At 42.7% G+C, this 17,747-nt stretch overlaps 1 protein-coding gene across 1 annotated transcript in view; it reads left to right on the top strand.

Moving 5' to 3' along the window:
- The window catches only part of RASGRF2 (Ras protein specific guanine nucleotide releasing factor 2), a 1,049,304-nt gene that overhangs the window by 397,986 nt on the left and 633,571 nt on the right, over positions 1-17,747 (top strand). The window contains 1 exon segment of the mRNA XM_053701460.1: positions 1,382-1,488. Within this exon segment, the coding sequence (XP_053557435.1) occupies positions 1,382-1,488 (107 nt within the window).

The following is a 17,747-nucleotide window of genomic DNA, read 5'->3' on the forward strand; positions in this document are numbered from 1 at the left end:
GCTCAGCCTATCATCACACCGGAGCTCACTGTATGATTAAAAGAAGTGAGTCTGCAGGACAGAGTTAAATCTGACCTGCATCTCATCAGTACTGACTTTGACACCTATGATTTATTTTTTAAGTAAAAATCCTTACATTACTGTATTTTTATTTATTACTGCAAGTCTGATATTGTTTTTAGATACCTTTTTGTTCTTCAGAATGACATCACAATATTTATTCTGCATGTCTATTTGTCTCAAAGCCTTTATACTGCATGTCTATGTGTCTCAAAGCCTTTATACTGCATGTCTATGTGTCTCAAAGCCTTTATACTGCATGTCTATGTGGTCCACTGCCTTTATACTGCATGTCTATGTGTCTCAAAGCCTTTATACTGCATGTCTATGTGTCTCAAAGCCTTTATACTGCATGTCTATGTGTCTCAAAGCCTTTATACTGCATGTCTATGTGTCTCAAAGCCTTTATACTACATGTCTATGTGTCTCAAAGCCTTTATACTGCATGTCTATGTGTCTCAAAGCCTTTATACTGCATGTCTATGTGTCTCAAAGCCTTTATTCTGCATGTCTATGTGTCTCAAAGCCTTTATACTGCATGTCTATGTGTCTCAAAGCCTTTATACTGCATGTCTATGTGGTCCACTGCCTTTATACTGCATGTCTATGTGTCTCAAAGCCTTTATACTGCATGTCTATGTGTCTCAAAGCCTTTATACTGCATGTCTATGTGTCTCAAAGCCTTTATTCTGCATGTCTATGTGTCTCAAAGCCTTTATACTGCATGTCTATTTGTCTCAAAGCCTTTATACTGCATGTCTATGTGTCTCAAAGCCTTTATACTGCATGTCTATGTGTCTCAAAGCCTTTATACTGCATGTCTATGTGTCTCAAAGCCTTTATACTGCATGTCTATGTGGTCCACTGCCTTTATACTGCATGTCTATGTGTCTCAAAGCCTTTATACTGCATGTCTATGTGGTCCACTGCCTTTAGACCTGCAATCAATTGATTTGTGACTTTTCATCTTGAATCTCAAATGTCTGATCACTTTGTCTTAAACTATGCACACATTTATTTGTGCATTTTTAGTACATCATCAAATATTTTACTGCCATTAGTTTCAGCCAGTGAACAAGGGTGATTGTCTGGAAATGTCCTACCATTTGCTACTTACTAATCTGTTAAAGATACCTCCAGAAATCAGGTAACACTTGGTCAGAATCAGCATAATAATATAATAATATCCGTACCTGTTTCATCATCCAAATTCTGGAAGTTGCTTAGAGATTTGTGTGAAAACTGGGTCCACAAGAAATGACAATTTTTTTTTTTTTTAAATCAGGGCAGTATTATAATTACAACTTATATCTTTCTGCAGCACTACTTTACTGTTACTTTTGGCCATGATGGGCAGAAACCTTTGGAGTTGCGTTGTGAGGAAGAACCTGACCGAGATGAGTGGGTAGAAGCAATTCATCAAGCAAGGTAAACTTCATATTAAAATTATGGTTACCTTTATTTTTGAATAGTTATGATGTAATGAATAACACTTGTGCATGACCGCAGGCTCTGTTTTATAGAGAAAAGCGCGCTTATACGCTAGAATAGGGTTCTAACTATATTTCTCCAACATAGGTGTGTCCGGTCCACGGCGTCATCCTTACTTGTGGGATATTCTCTTCCCCAACAGGAAATGGCAAAGAGCCCAGCAAAGCTGGTCACATGATCCCTCCTAGGCTCCGCCTACCCCAGTCATTCTCTTTGCCGTTGTACAGGCAACATCTCCACGGAGATGGCTTAGAGTTTTTTAGTGTTTAACTGTAGTTTTTCATTATTCAATCAAGAGTTTGTTATTTTCAAATAGTGCTGGTACGTACTATTTACTCAGAAACAGAAAAGAGATGAAGAATTCTGTTTGTATGAGGAAAATGATTTTAGCAACCGTAACTAAAATCCACGGCTGTTCCACACAGGACTGTTGAGAGCATTAACTTCAGTTGGGGGAACAGTTTGCAGTCCTTTGCTGCTTGAGGTATGACACATTCTAACAAGACGATGTAATGCTGGAAGCTGTCATTTTCCCTATGGGATCCGGTAAGCCATGTTTATTACGATTGTAAATAAGGGCTTCACAAGGGCTTATTTAGACTGTAGACATTTTTTGGGCTAAATCGATTGATATTAACACTTATTTAGCCTTGAGGAATCATTTATTCTGGGTATTTTGATATAATTATATCGGCAGGCACTGTTTTAGACACCTTATTCTTTAGGGGCTTTCCCAAAGCATAGGCAGAGTCTCATTTTCGCGCCGGTGTTGCGCACTTGTTTTTGAGAGGCATGGCATGCAGTCGCATGTGAGAGGAGCTCTGATACTGATAAAGGACTTCTGAAGGCATCATTTGGTATCGTATTCCCCTTGGGTTTGGTTGGGTCTCAGCAAAGCAGATACCAGGGACTGTAAAGGGGTTAAAGCTTAAAACGGCTCCGGTTCCGTTATTTTAAGGGTTAAAGCTTCCAAAATTGGTGTGCAATATTTTCAAGGCTTTAAGACACTGTGGTGAAAGTTTGGTGAATTTTGAACAATTCCTTCATGTTTTTTCGCAATTGCAGTAATAAAGTGTGTTCAGTTTAAAATTTAAAGTGACAGTAACGGTTTAATTTCAAAACGTTTTTTGTACTTTCTTATCAAGTTTATGCCTGTTTAACATGTCTGAACTACCAGATAGACTGTGTTCTGAATGTGGGGAAGCCAGAATTCCTATTCATTTAAATAAATGTGATTTATGTGATAATGACAATGATGCCCAAGATGATTCCTCAAGTGAGGGGAGTAAGCATGGTACTGCATCATTCCCTCCTTCGTCTACACGAGTCTTGCCCACTCAGGAGGCCCCTAGTACATCTAGCGCGCCAATACTCCTTACTATGCAACAATTAACGGCTGTAATGGATAATTCTGTCAAAAACATTTTAGCCAAAATGAACCCTTGTCAGCGTAAGCGTGGATGCTCTGTTTTAGTTACTGAAGAGCATGACGACGCTGATATTAATATCTCTGAAGGGCCCCTAACCCAATCTGAGGGAGCCAGGGAGGTTTTGTCTGAGGGAGAAATTACTGATTTAGGGAACATTTCTCAGCAGGCTGAATCTGATGTGATTACTTTTAAATTTAAATTGGAACATCTCCGCATTTTGCTTAAGGAGGTATTATCCACTCTGGATGATTGTGAAAATTTGGTCATCCCAGAGAAACTATGTAAAATGGACAAGTTCCTAGAGGTGCCGGGGCTCCCAGAAGCTTTTCCTATACCCAAGCGGGTGGCGGACATTGTTAATAAAGAATGGGAAAGGCCCGGTATTCCTTTCGTCCCTCCCCCCATATTTAAAAAATTGTTTCCTATGGTCGACCCCAGAAAGGACTTATGGCAGTCAGTCCCCAAGGTCGAGGGAGCGGTTTCTACTTTAAACAAACGCACCACTATTCCCATAGAGGATAGTTGTGCTTTCAAAGATCCTATGGATAAGAAATTAGAAGGTTTGCTTAAAAAGATGTTTGTTCAGCAGGGTTACCTTCTACAACCCATTTCATGCATTGTCCCTGTCACTACAGCCGCATATTTCTGGTTTGATGAACTGATTAAGGTGCTCGATAGTGACTCTCCTCCTTATGAGGAGATTATGGACAGAGTCAATGCTCTCAAATTGGCTAATTCTTTCACTCTAGACGCCTCTTTGCAATTGGCTAAGTTAGCGGCTAAGAATTCTGGGTTTGCTATTGTGGCGCGCAGAGCGCTTTGGTTGAAATCTTGGTCGGCTGATGCGTCTTCCAAGAACAAGCTACTAAACATTCCTTTCAAGGGGAAAACGCTGTTTGGTCCTGACTTGAAAGAGATTATCTCTGATATCACTGGGGGTAAGGGCCATGCCCTTCCTCAGGATCGGCCTTTCAAGGCAAAAAATAGACCTAATTTTCGTCCCTTTCGTAAAAACGGACCAGCCCAAGGTGCTACGTCCTCTAAGCAAGAGGGTAATACTTCTCAGGCCAAGCCAGCTTGGAGACCAATGCAAGGCTGGAACAAGGGAAAGCAGGCAAAGAAACCTGCCACTGCTACCAAGACAGCATGAAATATCGGCCCCCGATCCGGGACCGGATCTGGTGGGGGGCAGACTCTCTCTCTTCGCTCAGGCTTGGGCAAGAGATGTTCTGGATCCTTGGGCGCTAGAAATAGTCTCCCAGGGTTATCTTCTGGAATTCAAGGGACCTTCCCCAAGGGGAAGGTTCCACAGGTCTCAGTTGTCTTCAGACCACATAAAAAGACAGGCGTTCTTACATTGTGTAGAAGACCTGTTAAAAATGGGAGTGATTCATCCTGTTCCATTGAGGGAACAAGGGATGGGGTTCTACTCCAATCTGTTCATAGTTCCCAAAAAAGAGGGAACGTTCAGACCAATCCTAGATCTCAAGATCTTAAACAAATTTCTCAAGGTCCCATCTTTCAAGATGGAAACCATTCGAACTATCCTTCCTTCCATCCAGGAAGGTCAATTCATGACCACGGTGGATTTAAAGGATGCGTATCTACATATTCCTATCCACAAGGAACATCATCGGTTCCTACGGTTTGCATTCCTGGACAAACATTACCAGTTCGTGGCGCTTCCTTTCGGATTAGCCACTGCTCCAAGGATTTTCACAAAGGTACTAGGGTCCCTTCTAGCTGTGCTAAGACCAAGGGGCATTGCAGTTGTACCTTACCTGGACGACATTCTGATTCAAGCGTCGTCCCTCCCTCGAGCAAAGGCTCACACGGACATCGTCCTGGCCTTTCTCAGATCGCACGGCTGGAAAGTGAACGTGGAAAAGAGTTCTCTTTCCCCGTCAACAAGGGTTCCCTTCTTGGGAACAATTATAGACTCCTCAGAAATGAGGATTTTTCTAACAGAGGCCAGAAAGACAAAGCTTCTGGACTCTTGTCGAATACTTCATTCCGTTCCTCTTCCTTCCGTAGCTCAGTGCATGGAAGTGATCGGGTTGATGGTAGCGACAATGGACATAGTTCCTTTTGCGCGCATTCATCTAAGACCATTACAACTGTGCATGCTCAGTCAGTGGAATGGGGACTATACAGACTTGTCTCCAAAGATACAAGTAAATCAGAGGACCAGAGACTCACTCCGTTGGTGGCTGTCCCTGGACAACCTGTCACGAGGGATGACATTCCACAGACCAGAGTGGGTCATTGTCACGACCGACGCCAGTCTGATGGGCTGGGGCGCGGTCTGGGGATCCCTGAAAGCTCAGGGTCTTTGGTCTCGGGAAGAATCTCTTCTACCGATAAATATTCTGGAACTGAGAGCGATATTCAATGCTCTCAAGGCTTGGCCTCAGCTAGCGAGGACCAAGTTCATACGGTTTCAATCAGACAACATGACGACTGTTGCGTACATCAACCATCAGGGGGGAACAAGGAGTTCCCTAGCGATGGAAGAAGTGACCAAGATTATTCTATGGGCGGAGTCTCACTCCTGCCACCTGTCTGCTATCCACATCCCGGGAGTGGAAAATTGGGAAGCGGATTTTCTGAGTCGTCAGACATTGCATCCGGGGGAGTGGGAACTCCATCCGGAAATCTTTGCCCAAGTCACTCAACTTTGGGGCATTCCAGACATGGATCTGATGGCCTCTCGTCAGAACTTCAAAGTTCCTTGCTACGGGTCCAGATCCAGGGATCCCAAGGCGGCTCTAGTGGATGCACTAGTAGCACCTTGGACCTTCAAACTAGCTTATGTGTTCCCGCCGTTTCCTCTCATCCCCAGGCTGGTAGCCAGGATCAATCAGGAGAGGGCGTCGGTGATCTTGATAGCTCCTGCGTGGCCACGCAGGACTTGGTATGCAGATCTGGTGAATATGTCATCGGCTCCACCTTGGAAGCTACCTTTGAGACGAGACCTTCTTGTTCAGGGTCCGTTCGAACATCCGAATCTGGTTTCACTCCAGCTGACTGCTTGGAGATTGAACGCTTGATTTTATCGAAGCGAGGTTTCTCAGATTCTGTTATCGATACTCTTGTTCAGGCCAGAAAGCCTGTAACTAGAAAGATTTACCACAAAATTTGGAAAAAATATATCTGTTGGTGTGAATCTAAAGGATTCCCTTGGGACAAGGTTAAGATTCCTAGGATTCTATCCTTCCTTCAAGAAGGATTGGAAAAAGGATTATCGGCAAGTTCCCTGAAGGGACAGATTTCTGCCTTGTCGGTGTTACTTCACAAAAAACTGGCAGCTGTGCCAGATGTTCAAGCCTTTGTTCAGGCTCTGGTTAGAATCAAGCCTGTTTACAAACCTTTGACTCCTCCTTGGAGTCTCAATCTAGTTCTTTCAGTTCTTCAGGGGGTTCCGTTTGAACCCTTACATTCCGTTGATATTAAGTTATTATCTTGGAAAGTTTTGTTTTTAGTTGCAATTTCTTCTGCTAGAAGAGTTTCAGAATTATCTGCTCTGCAGTGTTCTCCTCCTTATCTGGTGTTCCATGCAGATAAGGTGGTTTTACGTACTAAACCTGGTTTCCTTCCAAAAGTTGTTTCTAACAAAAACATTAACCAGGAGATTATCGTACCTTCTCTGTGTCCGAAACCAGTTTCAAAGAAGGAACGCTTGTTGCACAATTTGGATGTTGTTCGCGCTCTAAAATTCTATTTAGATGCTACAAAGGATTTTAGACAAACATCTTCCCTGTTTGTTGTTTATTCAGGTAAAAGGAGAGGTCAAAAAGCAACTTCTACCTCTCTCTCTTTTTGGATTAAAAGCATCATCAGATTGGCTTACGAGACTGCCGGACGGCAGCCTCCCGAAAGAATCACGGCTCATTCCACTAGGGCTGTGGCTTCCACATGGGCCTTCAAGAACGAGGCTTCTGTTGATCAGATATGTAGGGCAGCGACTTGGTCTTCACTGCACACTTTTACCAAATTTTACAAGTTTGATACTTTTGCTTCTTCTGAGGCTATTTTTGGGAGAAAGGTTTTGCAAGCCGTGGTGCCTTCCATTTAGGTGACCTGATTTGCTCCCTCCCTTCATCCGTGTCCTAAAGCTTTGGTATTGGTTCCCACAAGTAAGGATGACGCCGTGGACCGGACACACCTATGTTGGAGAAAACAGAATTTATGTTTACCTGATAAATTTCTTTCTCCAACGGTGTGTCCGGTCCACGGCCCGCCCTGGTTTTTTAATCAGGTCTGATAATTTATTTTCTTTAACTACAGTCACCACGGTACCATATGGTTTCTCCTATGCTATTATTCCTCCTTAACGTCGGTCGAATGACTGGGGTAGGCGGAGCCTAGGAGGGATCATGTGACCAGCTTTGCTGGGCTCTTTGCCATTTCCTGTTGGGGAAGAGAATATCCCACAAGTAAGGATGACGCCGTGGACCGGACACACCGTTGGAGAAAGAAATTTATCAGGTAAACATAAATTCTGTTTTTTGTTGTTACTGGGTTAAAACTTAGTATCATGTTACTCAAATGATGAATCAATAGAAAGTGATTCAGCATATTTACAAATGGAACTAGAAAATCTCAACTTAACATGTCTAAAAAACAAATATTGTACCTTACAATGTCACTTTATTACTCTCCTCAATTAAAAGAAGTTTTCTATAACATCTTGCAAGATTATAGTAACATTTTACAAGGTTACAGTAAAAGAAAGTGTAAACTCTACACTGATGATTCTGATTGGGTTTTTTTCTTCTCACCATGCAGATGACAGTTAAAGGGACATAAAACCCAAATTGTTTCTTTTATGATTCGGATAGAGCATACAATTACAAAATTCAGAGAGTTCCTGTCTGTTCACAGATCACTTACTTTGGTGAGCTGAAATTTTTTTTAGGTAAAATATCTTTTTTACATAGAGATCTTCATGTAAAATATCTTGCTCTAACCTAAGCCAATACTTTCCAGGTGAAACCCCTTCTTGTGCGGGCATGGGCAGGTAACAGACCACACTCTCTGTACCTATAACTTGCCTGTCTACCTTCCCTACTCCATTCTTAGACCTGTCTATCATAGGCTATTCAGGTCTGGGTTCACTCTCTGGCATTTGATAAGGTGGAGGTGGAGGCTGCTTACAGCTTTTTATTCCCACCAAGCTGCTTACATTATCCATGCTTACTGGTCTATGCTAGTGGTAGGAGGCATGCTTCAGGACAAAATCTTTCATTGGGCACCTCAATGTTTCCCTGGCTAACATTATGTGACCTGGTGTTGTAACTTGTATTTTAAGGGTAAAATAATGCAGTCGTGGGTGTGTAATATTCAAAGCACTCCCTTCCATCTTGGATACACCTTTTCTGCCATTTCAGTCTTGGCAGCTTTTCAGTGGTGAGAAATTTTAAGGTGACAAATCTAGAGAATGTACAGTGAAACTTAGTTTACATATGATACTTACATACATACTTTAAAGTATTACTACACCAAAACCATTTCCTTCTTAATATGAGGAGAGTCCACGGCTTCATTCCTTACTTGAACCTGGCCACCAGGAGGAGGCAAAGACACCCCAGCCAGAGGCTTAAATACCTCCCCCACTTCTCTCACCCCCAGTCATTCCTTGCCTTTCGTCACAGGAGGTTGGAAGAGAAGTGTCAGAAGATACGGAGTAGTTCCTTATGAAGGGTAGCTACCCTTCGGAATAGGACTGGAGTTTTAGGTAGTCTGGAGATGCAGGGAGAGTCTTTCTGCGAACCCATCCAGACTTGTATTAACAGCTCCTAAGCAATCAGTGTAGACGAGTTTCACTGCCTGCTTTTTTCACTCAAATCCATGTCAGGAGCGATGCTACAAGATGTTGGAACGTACAGGTTTTATTTTCAATGTGATTTGGCTGTGCAGCCTGTTCGGCTTGGCACGCTTTTAGCTGCAGCAGGGGCGGTCCTGAGTGGCGCACCTCGTGACCGGGTGTGGGTCACACTGTTCTTCTCTTCTTCGTGACCGTGTGGTTTACCGGAGACGAAGCGGTTTTTCTGTTGGGCCTGGGTCATAGGAGGTAGTGAGTGCCCCAGCCATTGGAAGTATAAAGGTGGATGGCGCTATCTCCACTCTTGGTAAGCGTACTACTATCCCGCTTGAGGATAATTCGTCGTTTAAGGAGCCCATGGATAAGAAGCTGGAAACTTTATTAATAAAAATGTTTCAGCATACAGGATATTTGTTTCAACCGGCGGCTGCTGTCACTGGGGTTGCTGGAGCGGCTACCTACTGGTTTGAATCCTTATCTGAGTTGATCAAGGTGGAGGGTCCCCTCAACGAGATCCAGGAAAGAATTAAGGCCTTACGGGTAGCTAATTCTTTTATTTGTGATGCAAGTATGCAGATTATTTGCCTGAATGCCAAGGCTTCAGGTTTTTCTGTGGGGCGCTTTGGCTGAAGTCTTGGTCTGCGGCCATGACTTTGAAATCTAGACTTCTTTCCCTCCCATCTTATGGATGGAAGATAAACTTAGAAAGGAGTTCTCTTATTCCCAGCACCAGGGTATAATTCCTTGGTACGATAATAGACTTCATATCCATTTTATATTTGTTACAGACCAGAGACGTTACAAGCTAACTTCCAATTGTCTTGCCCTCCAGACCTCCTTAAGGCCCTCTGTGGCTCAGTGTATGGAGGTAATTGGACATCATTCCTTTTGCCAGATTCCATCTCAGACCTCTTCAGCTGTGCATGCTGAGACAGTGGAATGGCGATCATTCGGATCTGTCTCAACAGATTTCTCTGGACAACCGGTCGAGAGAATCGCTCTCCTGGTGGCTCTGTCCAGATCACCTGTCCCAAGGGAAATTCTTCTTGAGACCATCCTGGGAGTAAGTGACTACGGATGCGAGCCTCACAGGATGGGGAGCTGTTTGGGGTGCCAGGAAGGCACAGGGCCTGTGGACTCGAGAGGAATCCCTCCTCCCGATCAACATTCTGAATTTTCGAGTGATCTTAAATACTTTGAAGGTTTGGCTTCTTCTGGGTTCAGCCCAGTTTATCAGATTTCAATTGGACAACATAACCTCGGTGGCTTACATCAACCATCAGGGGGGTACGAGGAGCTCCCTAGCAATTAGGGAAGTATCTCAAATTCTGGAGTGGGCAGAGGCCCACAACTGCTCGCTGTCAGTGATTCACATTCCGGGTGTGGACAACTGGGAAGCAGATTTTCTCAGCAGACAATCCTTTCATCCGGAGGAATGGTCTCTCCATCCCAAGGTGTTTGCAGAGATTTGCAACATATGGGGGACGCCGGAGATAGATCTCATGGCGTCCCAGCTCAATTCCAAGCTACCCAGATATGGGTCGCGGATCCAGGGATCCTCATGCGGAGCTAATAGATGCATTAGCAGTGCCTTGGAGGTTCAGTCTGATCTACATTTGTCTGCCGTTACCACTTCTCCCTCGTGTAGTGGCCCGCATCAAACAGGAGCAAGCATCAGTGATTCTAATTGCTCCATCGTGGCCGCGGAGGAGGTGGTTCGTGGATCTGGTGGGGATGTCCTCATCTCCGCCATGGAGGTTACCTTGTCGCAGGGATCTGCTGGTACAAGGTCCTTTTGTTCATCAAAATCTAGATTCTCTGAGGCTAACTGCGTGGAGATTGAACGCTTAGTCCTAGCCAAGAGAGGTTTCTTGGAGAGAGTTATTGATACTCTCATTTAACCTCGTAAGCTGGCTACTCGCCGCATCTATCATAAGGTGTGGAGGACCTATTTATTCTGGTGTGAAGAGCGTGGATTCCCTTGGCTTAAGGTCAGGGTTTCCAGAATTTTTTCCTTTCTCCAGGATGTTCTGGAGAAGGGTATTTCTGCTAACTCCCTTAAGGGACATTAAACCCAAAACATTTCTTTTATGATTCAGATAGAGGACACAATTTTTAAAAAAGTTTCCAATTTACTTCTATTATCAAAATTCTAGGTAGGTAGCGTGCACATGCCTAAAGCACTACACGACAGGAAATAGTTCTGCCATCTAGTGCCCCTGCTAATGTATAACATTGTTGCAAAACTGCTGCTATATAGTGCTGCAGACACGTGCACATTCTTGAGCTTACATTTCTGCTTTTCCACAAAGGATAACAAGAAAACTAAGAAAATTTGATAATAGAAGTAAATTAGAAAGTTCTATCTAAATCATGAAAGAAAAAAATTGGGTTTTATGTTCCTTTAAGGGACAATTTTCGGCCCTATCCATTTTACTGCACAAGAGGCTCGCTGAGCTTCCAGATGTCGAGTCTTTTGTTCAGGCTCTGACTAGAATCAAGCGCACCTTCTGGGAGTTTGAATCTGGTTCTTAAGGTTTTGCAGAAGGCTCTGTTTGAGCCTATGCATGTAGTTGACATTAAATTACTGTCTTGGAAGGTTATTTTTCTACTGGCTATTGCCTCGGTTCGCAGAGTATCTGAGATGGCTCCCTTGCAATGTGAGCCCCCTTACCTAGTGCTCCATGCTGATAAGGCTGTTCTTCGTACTGGCTTAGGTTTTCTTCCTAAGGTTGTTTCAGATCGTAACATCAATCAGGAGATTGTGGTTCCTTCCTTGACGCCTAATCGTTGATATTCGAAGGAGCGGTTACTTGCTAATTTGGATGTGGTTCAGGCCTTGAAGTTCTATCTACAAGCTACAAAGGAGTTTAGACAGACTTCTTCCTTGTTTGTTATCTATTCTGGGAAGCGTAAGGGGCAGAGAGCCTTGTCTACTTCCTTGTCCTTTTGGTTGCAGAGCATTACTCGCTTAGCTTATGAGACAGCGGAACATAAGCCTCCTCAGAGGATTAGTGCTCATTCAACTAGAGTTGTGGCTTCCTCTTGGGCCTTCAAGAATGAGGCCTCTATGGATCAGATTTGTAGGGCGGCTACCTGGTCCTCCTTACATACCTTTTAAAAATTTCACAAGTTTGACGTTTTTGCTTCGGCTGAAGTAGCTTTTGGGAGAAGGGTTTTGCAGCTTGTGATGCCCTCAGAATAGGGCCCGCCTCTCTTTTTACCCTCCCGTTCATTCAGTGTAATCTAGAGCTTGGGTATATGTTTCCCACAAGTAAGGAATGAAGCCGTGGGCTCTCCTCAAATTAAGAAGGAAAACATAAATTATGCTTACCAGATAATTTCCTTTCCTTCTGTATGAGGAGAGTCCACGCCCCTGCCCGTCGTTTCCGTTGGGCGGACCTAAATTTTTGTTTTGTTTTTCTGGCACCATTTATACCCTCATATTTCTCCTACTGTTCCTTGTTCCCTCGGCAGAATGACTGGGGGATGAGGGAAGTGGGGGAGGTATTTAAGCCTTTGGCTGGGGTGTCTTTGCCTCCTCCTGGTGGCCAGCTTCAGTATTTCCCACAAGTAAGGAATGAAGCCGCGCACTCTCCTCATACAGAAGGAAAGGAAATTATCTGGTAAGCATAATTTATGTTTTTTGTTTTCCTGAACTCAGTCTATGTTGTGTAAACCCACTTAGAATACACCCCCCCCTCCATTGAGATCGCAGCTAAGGGGCGATGTGGGTGGACTTTTGCTGAAACTGCTATCCCTATTAGTTCCTATGGGAGACACATTGTCACGCGTTGGAACAGAGAGGTTCAGCCCACTTTTTTGTAATATATTGCCAGACCCAGGGGCTGTGAGACTGGCCAGCCAGAAAGGCCATTTTTTTGTCAGTCTGACGATTTTTTGAATATTGAGGCCTCTGTCTTACATCCCAGAAACCTTTTGTTATCTAATAACTGTGTGCTTTGTAACAAGCCTGCTGAGTTTATTAGTAATATTAGACACATATTAGGAGAGCAACCATCTACTTCCTCTGATCCATATGGGCAATTTATCAAGCTCTTCGGGCAGGCTTTCGCCTGCCTACGACTTCAGGCTCTCACAAGAGAACCTGCACGCCGTATTTAGCAAGCATCGGTCATCAGACTGCTTCCCTACCCTTACGCCACATCTTAGGTGGTGAATTTCAATCTCCCCAGTCTAGTCCGACCGGGGGAGATTGACAGCTCCTGCCCGCGCATGATTGGCTGTGCGCAGGCAGGGGGTGTTAATGCATGCAAGCGCAAAATGTACAATGCTGAATTCCGCCAGGGGAATTCAGCCCACCAGAGGCGAGCTGTGGTGGACAGTGGCGAATATGTGTGCCCCTGTCCGCCTCGGCTTGATAAATCGCGCCCATAGTTTGCTAAATCTACAGTTTCTGCTGGATTTCCAGTATCCAACACTATTACACAACTGTTTTTGTCTGAATTAGATAAATCTGAAAAAAAAAATTAATTTGCCTGATAAAATACAAAAATTATATTCCTTACCTAAGTGTTTTGCAAGGTTATGTGATGGTGTAATGCACCTACTTTTACACACATATCTAGGAAGATTGTGTTTCCTTCTGATGACTGATGAATTGCGTGATATGGTTAAGAAGATGTTATCTAGTCTTAAAAAAAATATCTGCTTCAAGGTGCTATATTTCAGCCCATTTTATCCCCGTTTTCAGCTACTAGGGCTATAGAGTGTTGGCTGATATCTCATTAGCAATCATCTAATTCTAATGATTTTGAAACCTCTTTTATTTCAGATCTGCACCAATGATTGAATTTCTATTCTGAGATTATGCATTTTTATTACCTCTATAGGCAAGATTACAAGTTGTGTGGCAAATTGGTAATTTTATTTAATTGTCTATAATTTATAATGCGACGTAAGGAGTTATCCTTGCTTTTGACAAAAAAAATACCAGTTCCAGCTGGTGAGGTAGATGGTCTAAGTTGTTTGTTCAAATTCAGGTTGTGATAGTGGGAAAATATGACCAAATGGTACAGTGCTCCCTGGGAGTAGTTCAATAGGGCAGTCGTATGGTCTATGTGGGGGGAGAACTTGTGCATTATTTGCATCAAATACGTCATGGAAATCTGAGTAATGAGTGGGAAGACCGTCAACTGACAGGTGTAGTATGTTAGAAGGGGAATAACAAGTTTTATTACAGTATTCTGAACATAGTTGTACTGAGAGGTTATCCCAATGGGATGTTGGTTGAGCCAAGTTATTCCTAATACTAATAGAAACATAGGGAAAGGAATGACGTAAAAAGGTGATTAGTTCAGTATGTCCTGTCGTGGTGATGGTCATTATGGGTATTGTCTCATGTGTTATGGGTCCCGTAGTGATAGGGGTACCGTCAATTAATCAAACAGAGACAGGATTTTATAAGTGTTTCTTATTATTGAGGTATTGAGGTTAACAATACTTAAATCTATGAAATTCCCATATGCTCCAGTATCGATAATTGCTTCAATATTCAGGCGTTGTTAATCCCACTGTTAAATTAAAGGCAAAGATAAGTAAGTGGAATTTGAAGTACAGGTGGTTAAACAATCTAAAGATCTAGAAAGCTTACCAGTCTTGTTTGCGGAGAGTTGGGCAGTCTTTTATTTAGTGATCCTTAGAAGCGCAAAACATACACAATTTGAGTTGGAGTCTCATATTCTTCTCTTCTGATGTTAGAGGACCCCTCAATATTTCAATTTCCATTGGTTGGTCAAAATAGGGGGACGAAGAATCATTGCAGGTTGTGGATGGCAGATGTCTTCTTGTGATGTTATCTGACATATTTCTTTCATGTCTTCTCTCACGCAGATGACAGTCTATACTTATGAGTAAACCTCAAGTGTAACTGGGAGCTCTAAATGAGCCAGTTTGTCTTTTAGACTCTCAGATAAGCCCAAGCGGGAACCTCATTCCAGAGTGAGTCCTTAGACCACCACCTTTTGAACTCTGCAATGTAATCTTCGACAGGTCTATTGCCCTGTTTAAGGTTACGGAGTGCATTTTCAGCTCTTATTTGTTCACATGGATCTTCATACAATACGGACATAGCCTTCAGAAAGGCCTCTAGAGAATCTAGAATGGAATCCTGGGTCTCAAAAAATGTATCGGCCCATGCTCTGGGCTCTCCTCTCAGATATGAGATTACAGTTAATACTTTTTGTCGTTAAGTGGAGTAGGTCTAAGGCTTTAGGGCAGCTGAAATGAGCTCTATCTCCTGATAATTTTTCAGGAGGTGAAACTTGGGGTTCAAGAGTGGTGTCTGCTGGAGTTACCTTCATTGCAATAACTTCCTTTAGATAAGATCTGAGGTTTTGGTTTTCAATCTGAACCTCTCTAAATCCCTGGCTTAAATCATCTACCTTTTGGTTAAGAGAGAATAGAGCCTTGGCAAGTTCAGCTGGGTCCACTTGCATTTTAATGGGCTTGGTAATATGTCAGATTCTCCTAAAAAGTAAATTTGTGTTATAGTGGATAACTCAGCTGCTGAACTGTAGGCATTGATAATTCTTAATCTAAAGTAAATTAATGTATCTGTTACTGGTACATAGTAACGATTCTTACTTACTATCGGCTAGATTACAAGTTTTGCGTTATGAGGAAAAAAGCAGCGTTATGGGTTATAACGCTGCTTTTTCACTACCGCTGCTATTACGAGTCTTGTAGGTACAGCTGTCCCGCACACTTTTTTGGCCTTAACGCAAATTAACTTCTGCAATTTGTGTAAAGTCTTTTTTCATTGAGACTTCCATAGCGCCGGTATTACAAGCTTTTTCTGGGAGGCCAAAAAGTACAGCCTATCCCGCAAGATTCGTAACGCACTCTAAAGTCAGTAGTTATGAGTTTTACACTACAAAGCTGTAGCATAAAACTCATAACTAAAGTGCTAGAAAGTACACTAACACCCATAAACTACCTATTAACCCCTAAACTGAGGCCCTCCCGCATTGCAAACACTAAAATAAACATATTAACACCTAAACCGCCACACTCCCGCCTCGCAAACATTAGTTAAATATTATTACCCCTAATCTGCCGCCCCTAACATCGCCGCCACCTACCTAAATTTATTAACCCCTAATCTGCCGTCCCCAACGTCGCTGCCACTATACTAAATTTATTAACCCCTAAACCTAAGTCTAACCCTAACCCTAACACCCCCTAACTTAAATATAATTAAAATACATCTAAATAAAATTTACTATCATTAACTAAATAATTCCCATTTAAAACTAAATACTTACCTGTAAAATAAACACTAAGCTTGCTACAATATAACTAATAGTTACATTGTAGCTAGCTTAGGGTTTATTTTTATTTTACAGGCAAGTTTGTATTTATTTTAACTAGGTAGACTAGTTAGTAAATAGTTATTTACTATTTACTACTAACTACCTAGTTAAAATAAATACAAATGTACCTGTAAAATAAAACCTAACCTGCCTTACACTACAACCTAAAATTACACTACAAATAAATAAATTAAATTAATTAAATACAATTACCTAAATTACCAACAAAACCCCCCACTTAATTACACAAAATAAAAACAAATTATCAGATATTTAAACGAATTACACCTAATCTAATAGCCCTATCAAAATAAAAAAAGCCACCCAAAATAAAAAAAAACCCTAGCCTAAACTAAGCTACCAATAGCGCTTAAAGGGGCCTTTTGCGGGCCATTGCCCCAAAGAAATCAGCTCTTTTACCTGTAAAAATACAAACAACCCCCCCAACAGTAAAACCCACCACCCACACAACTAACCCCCCAAATAAAATCCTACGTAAAAAACCTAAGCTCCCCATTATTTGGATGGGCATTGCCCTTAAAAGGGCATTTAGCTCTATTGCTGCCCAAGCCCTAATCTAAAACTAAAACCCACCCAATAAACCCTTAAAAAAACCTAACACTAACCCCCGAAGATCCACTTACAGTTTTGAAGACCGGAAATCCATCCTAAACGAAGCCGGGAGAAGTCCTCAGCGAAGCGGCAAGAAGTCCTCAACGAAGCTGGGAAAAGTCTTCATCCAAGCTGGCAGAAGTGGTCCTCCAGACGGGCAGAAGTCTTCATCCAGACGGCATCTTCTATCTTTATCCATCCGGCGAGGAGCGGGTCCATCTTCAAGACATCCGGCACGGAGCATTCTCTTCTTCCGATGACTAACAACGAATGAAGGTTCCTTTAAATGACGTCATCCAAGATGGCGTCCCTTTAATTCCGATTGGCTGATAGATGTAATCAGCCAATAGGATTGAACTTCAATCCTATTGGCTGTTCCAATCAGCCAATAGAATGCAAGCTCAATCCTATTGGCTGATTGCATTAGCCAATAGGATTTTTTCACCTTTAATTCTGATTGGCTGATAGAATTCTATCAGCCAATCGGAATTAAAGGGACGCCATCTTGGATGACATTATTTAAAGGAACCTTCATTCGTTGTAAGTCGTCGGAAGAAGAGGATGCTCCGCGCCGGATGTCTTGAAGATGGACCCGCTCCTCGCCGGATGGATGAAGATAGAAGATGCCGTCTGGATGAAGACTTCTGCCCGTCTGGAAGACCACTTCTGCCGGCTTGGATGAAGACTTCTCCTGGCTTTGTTGAGGACTTCTTGCCGCTTCGCTGAGGACTTCTCCCGGCTTAGTTTAGGATGGATGTCCGGTCTTCAAAACTGTAAGTGGATCTTCGGGGGTTAGTGTTGTTTTTTTTTTTAAGGGTTTATTGGGTGTTTTTTAGTTTTAGATTAGGGTTTGGGCAGCAATAGAGCTAAATGCACTTTTAAGGGCAATGCCAATCCAAATGCCCTTTTCAGGGCAATGGGGAGCTTAGATTTTTTAGGTAGGATTTTATTTTGGGGGTTGGTTGTGTGGGTGGTGGGTTTTACTGTTGGGGGGGT

Source organism: Bombina bombina, chromosome 2, assembly GCF_027579735.1.
Source record: "Bombina bombina isolate aBomBom1 chromosome 2, aBomBom1.pri, whole genome shotgun sequence".
In the NCBI taxonomy this organism is placed as follows: Eukaryota; Metazoa; Chordata; class Amphibia; order Anura; family Bombinatoridae; genus Bombina; species Bombina bombina.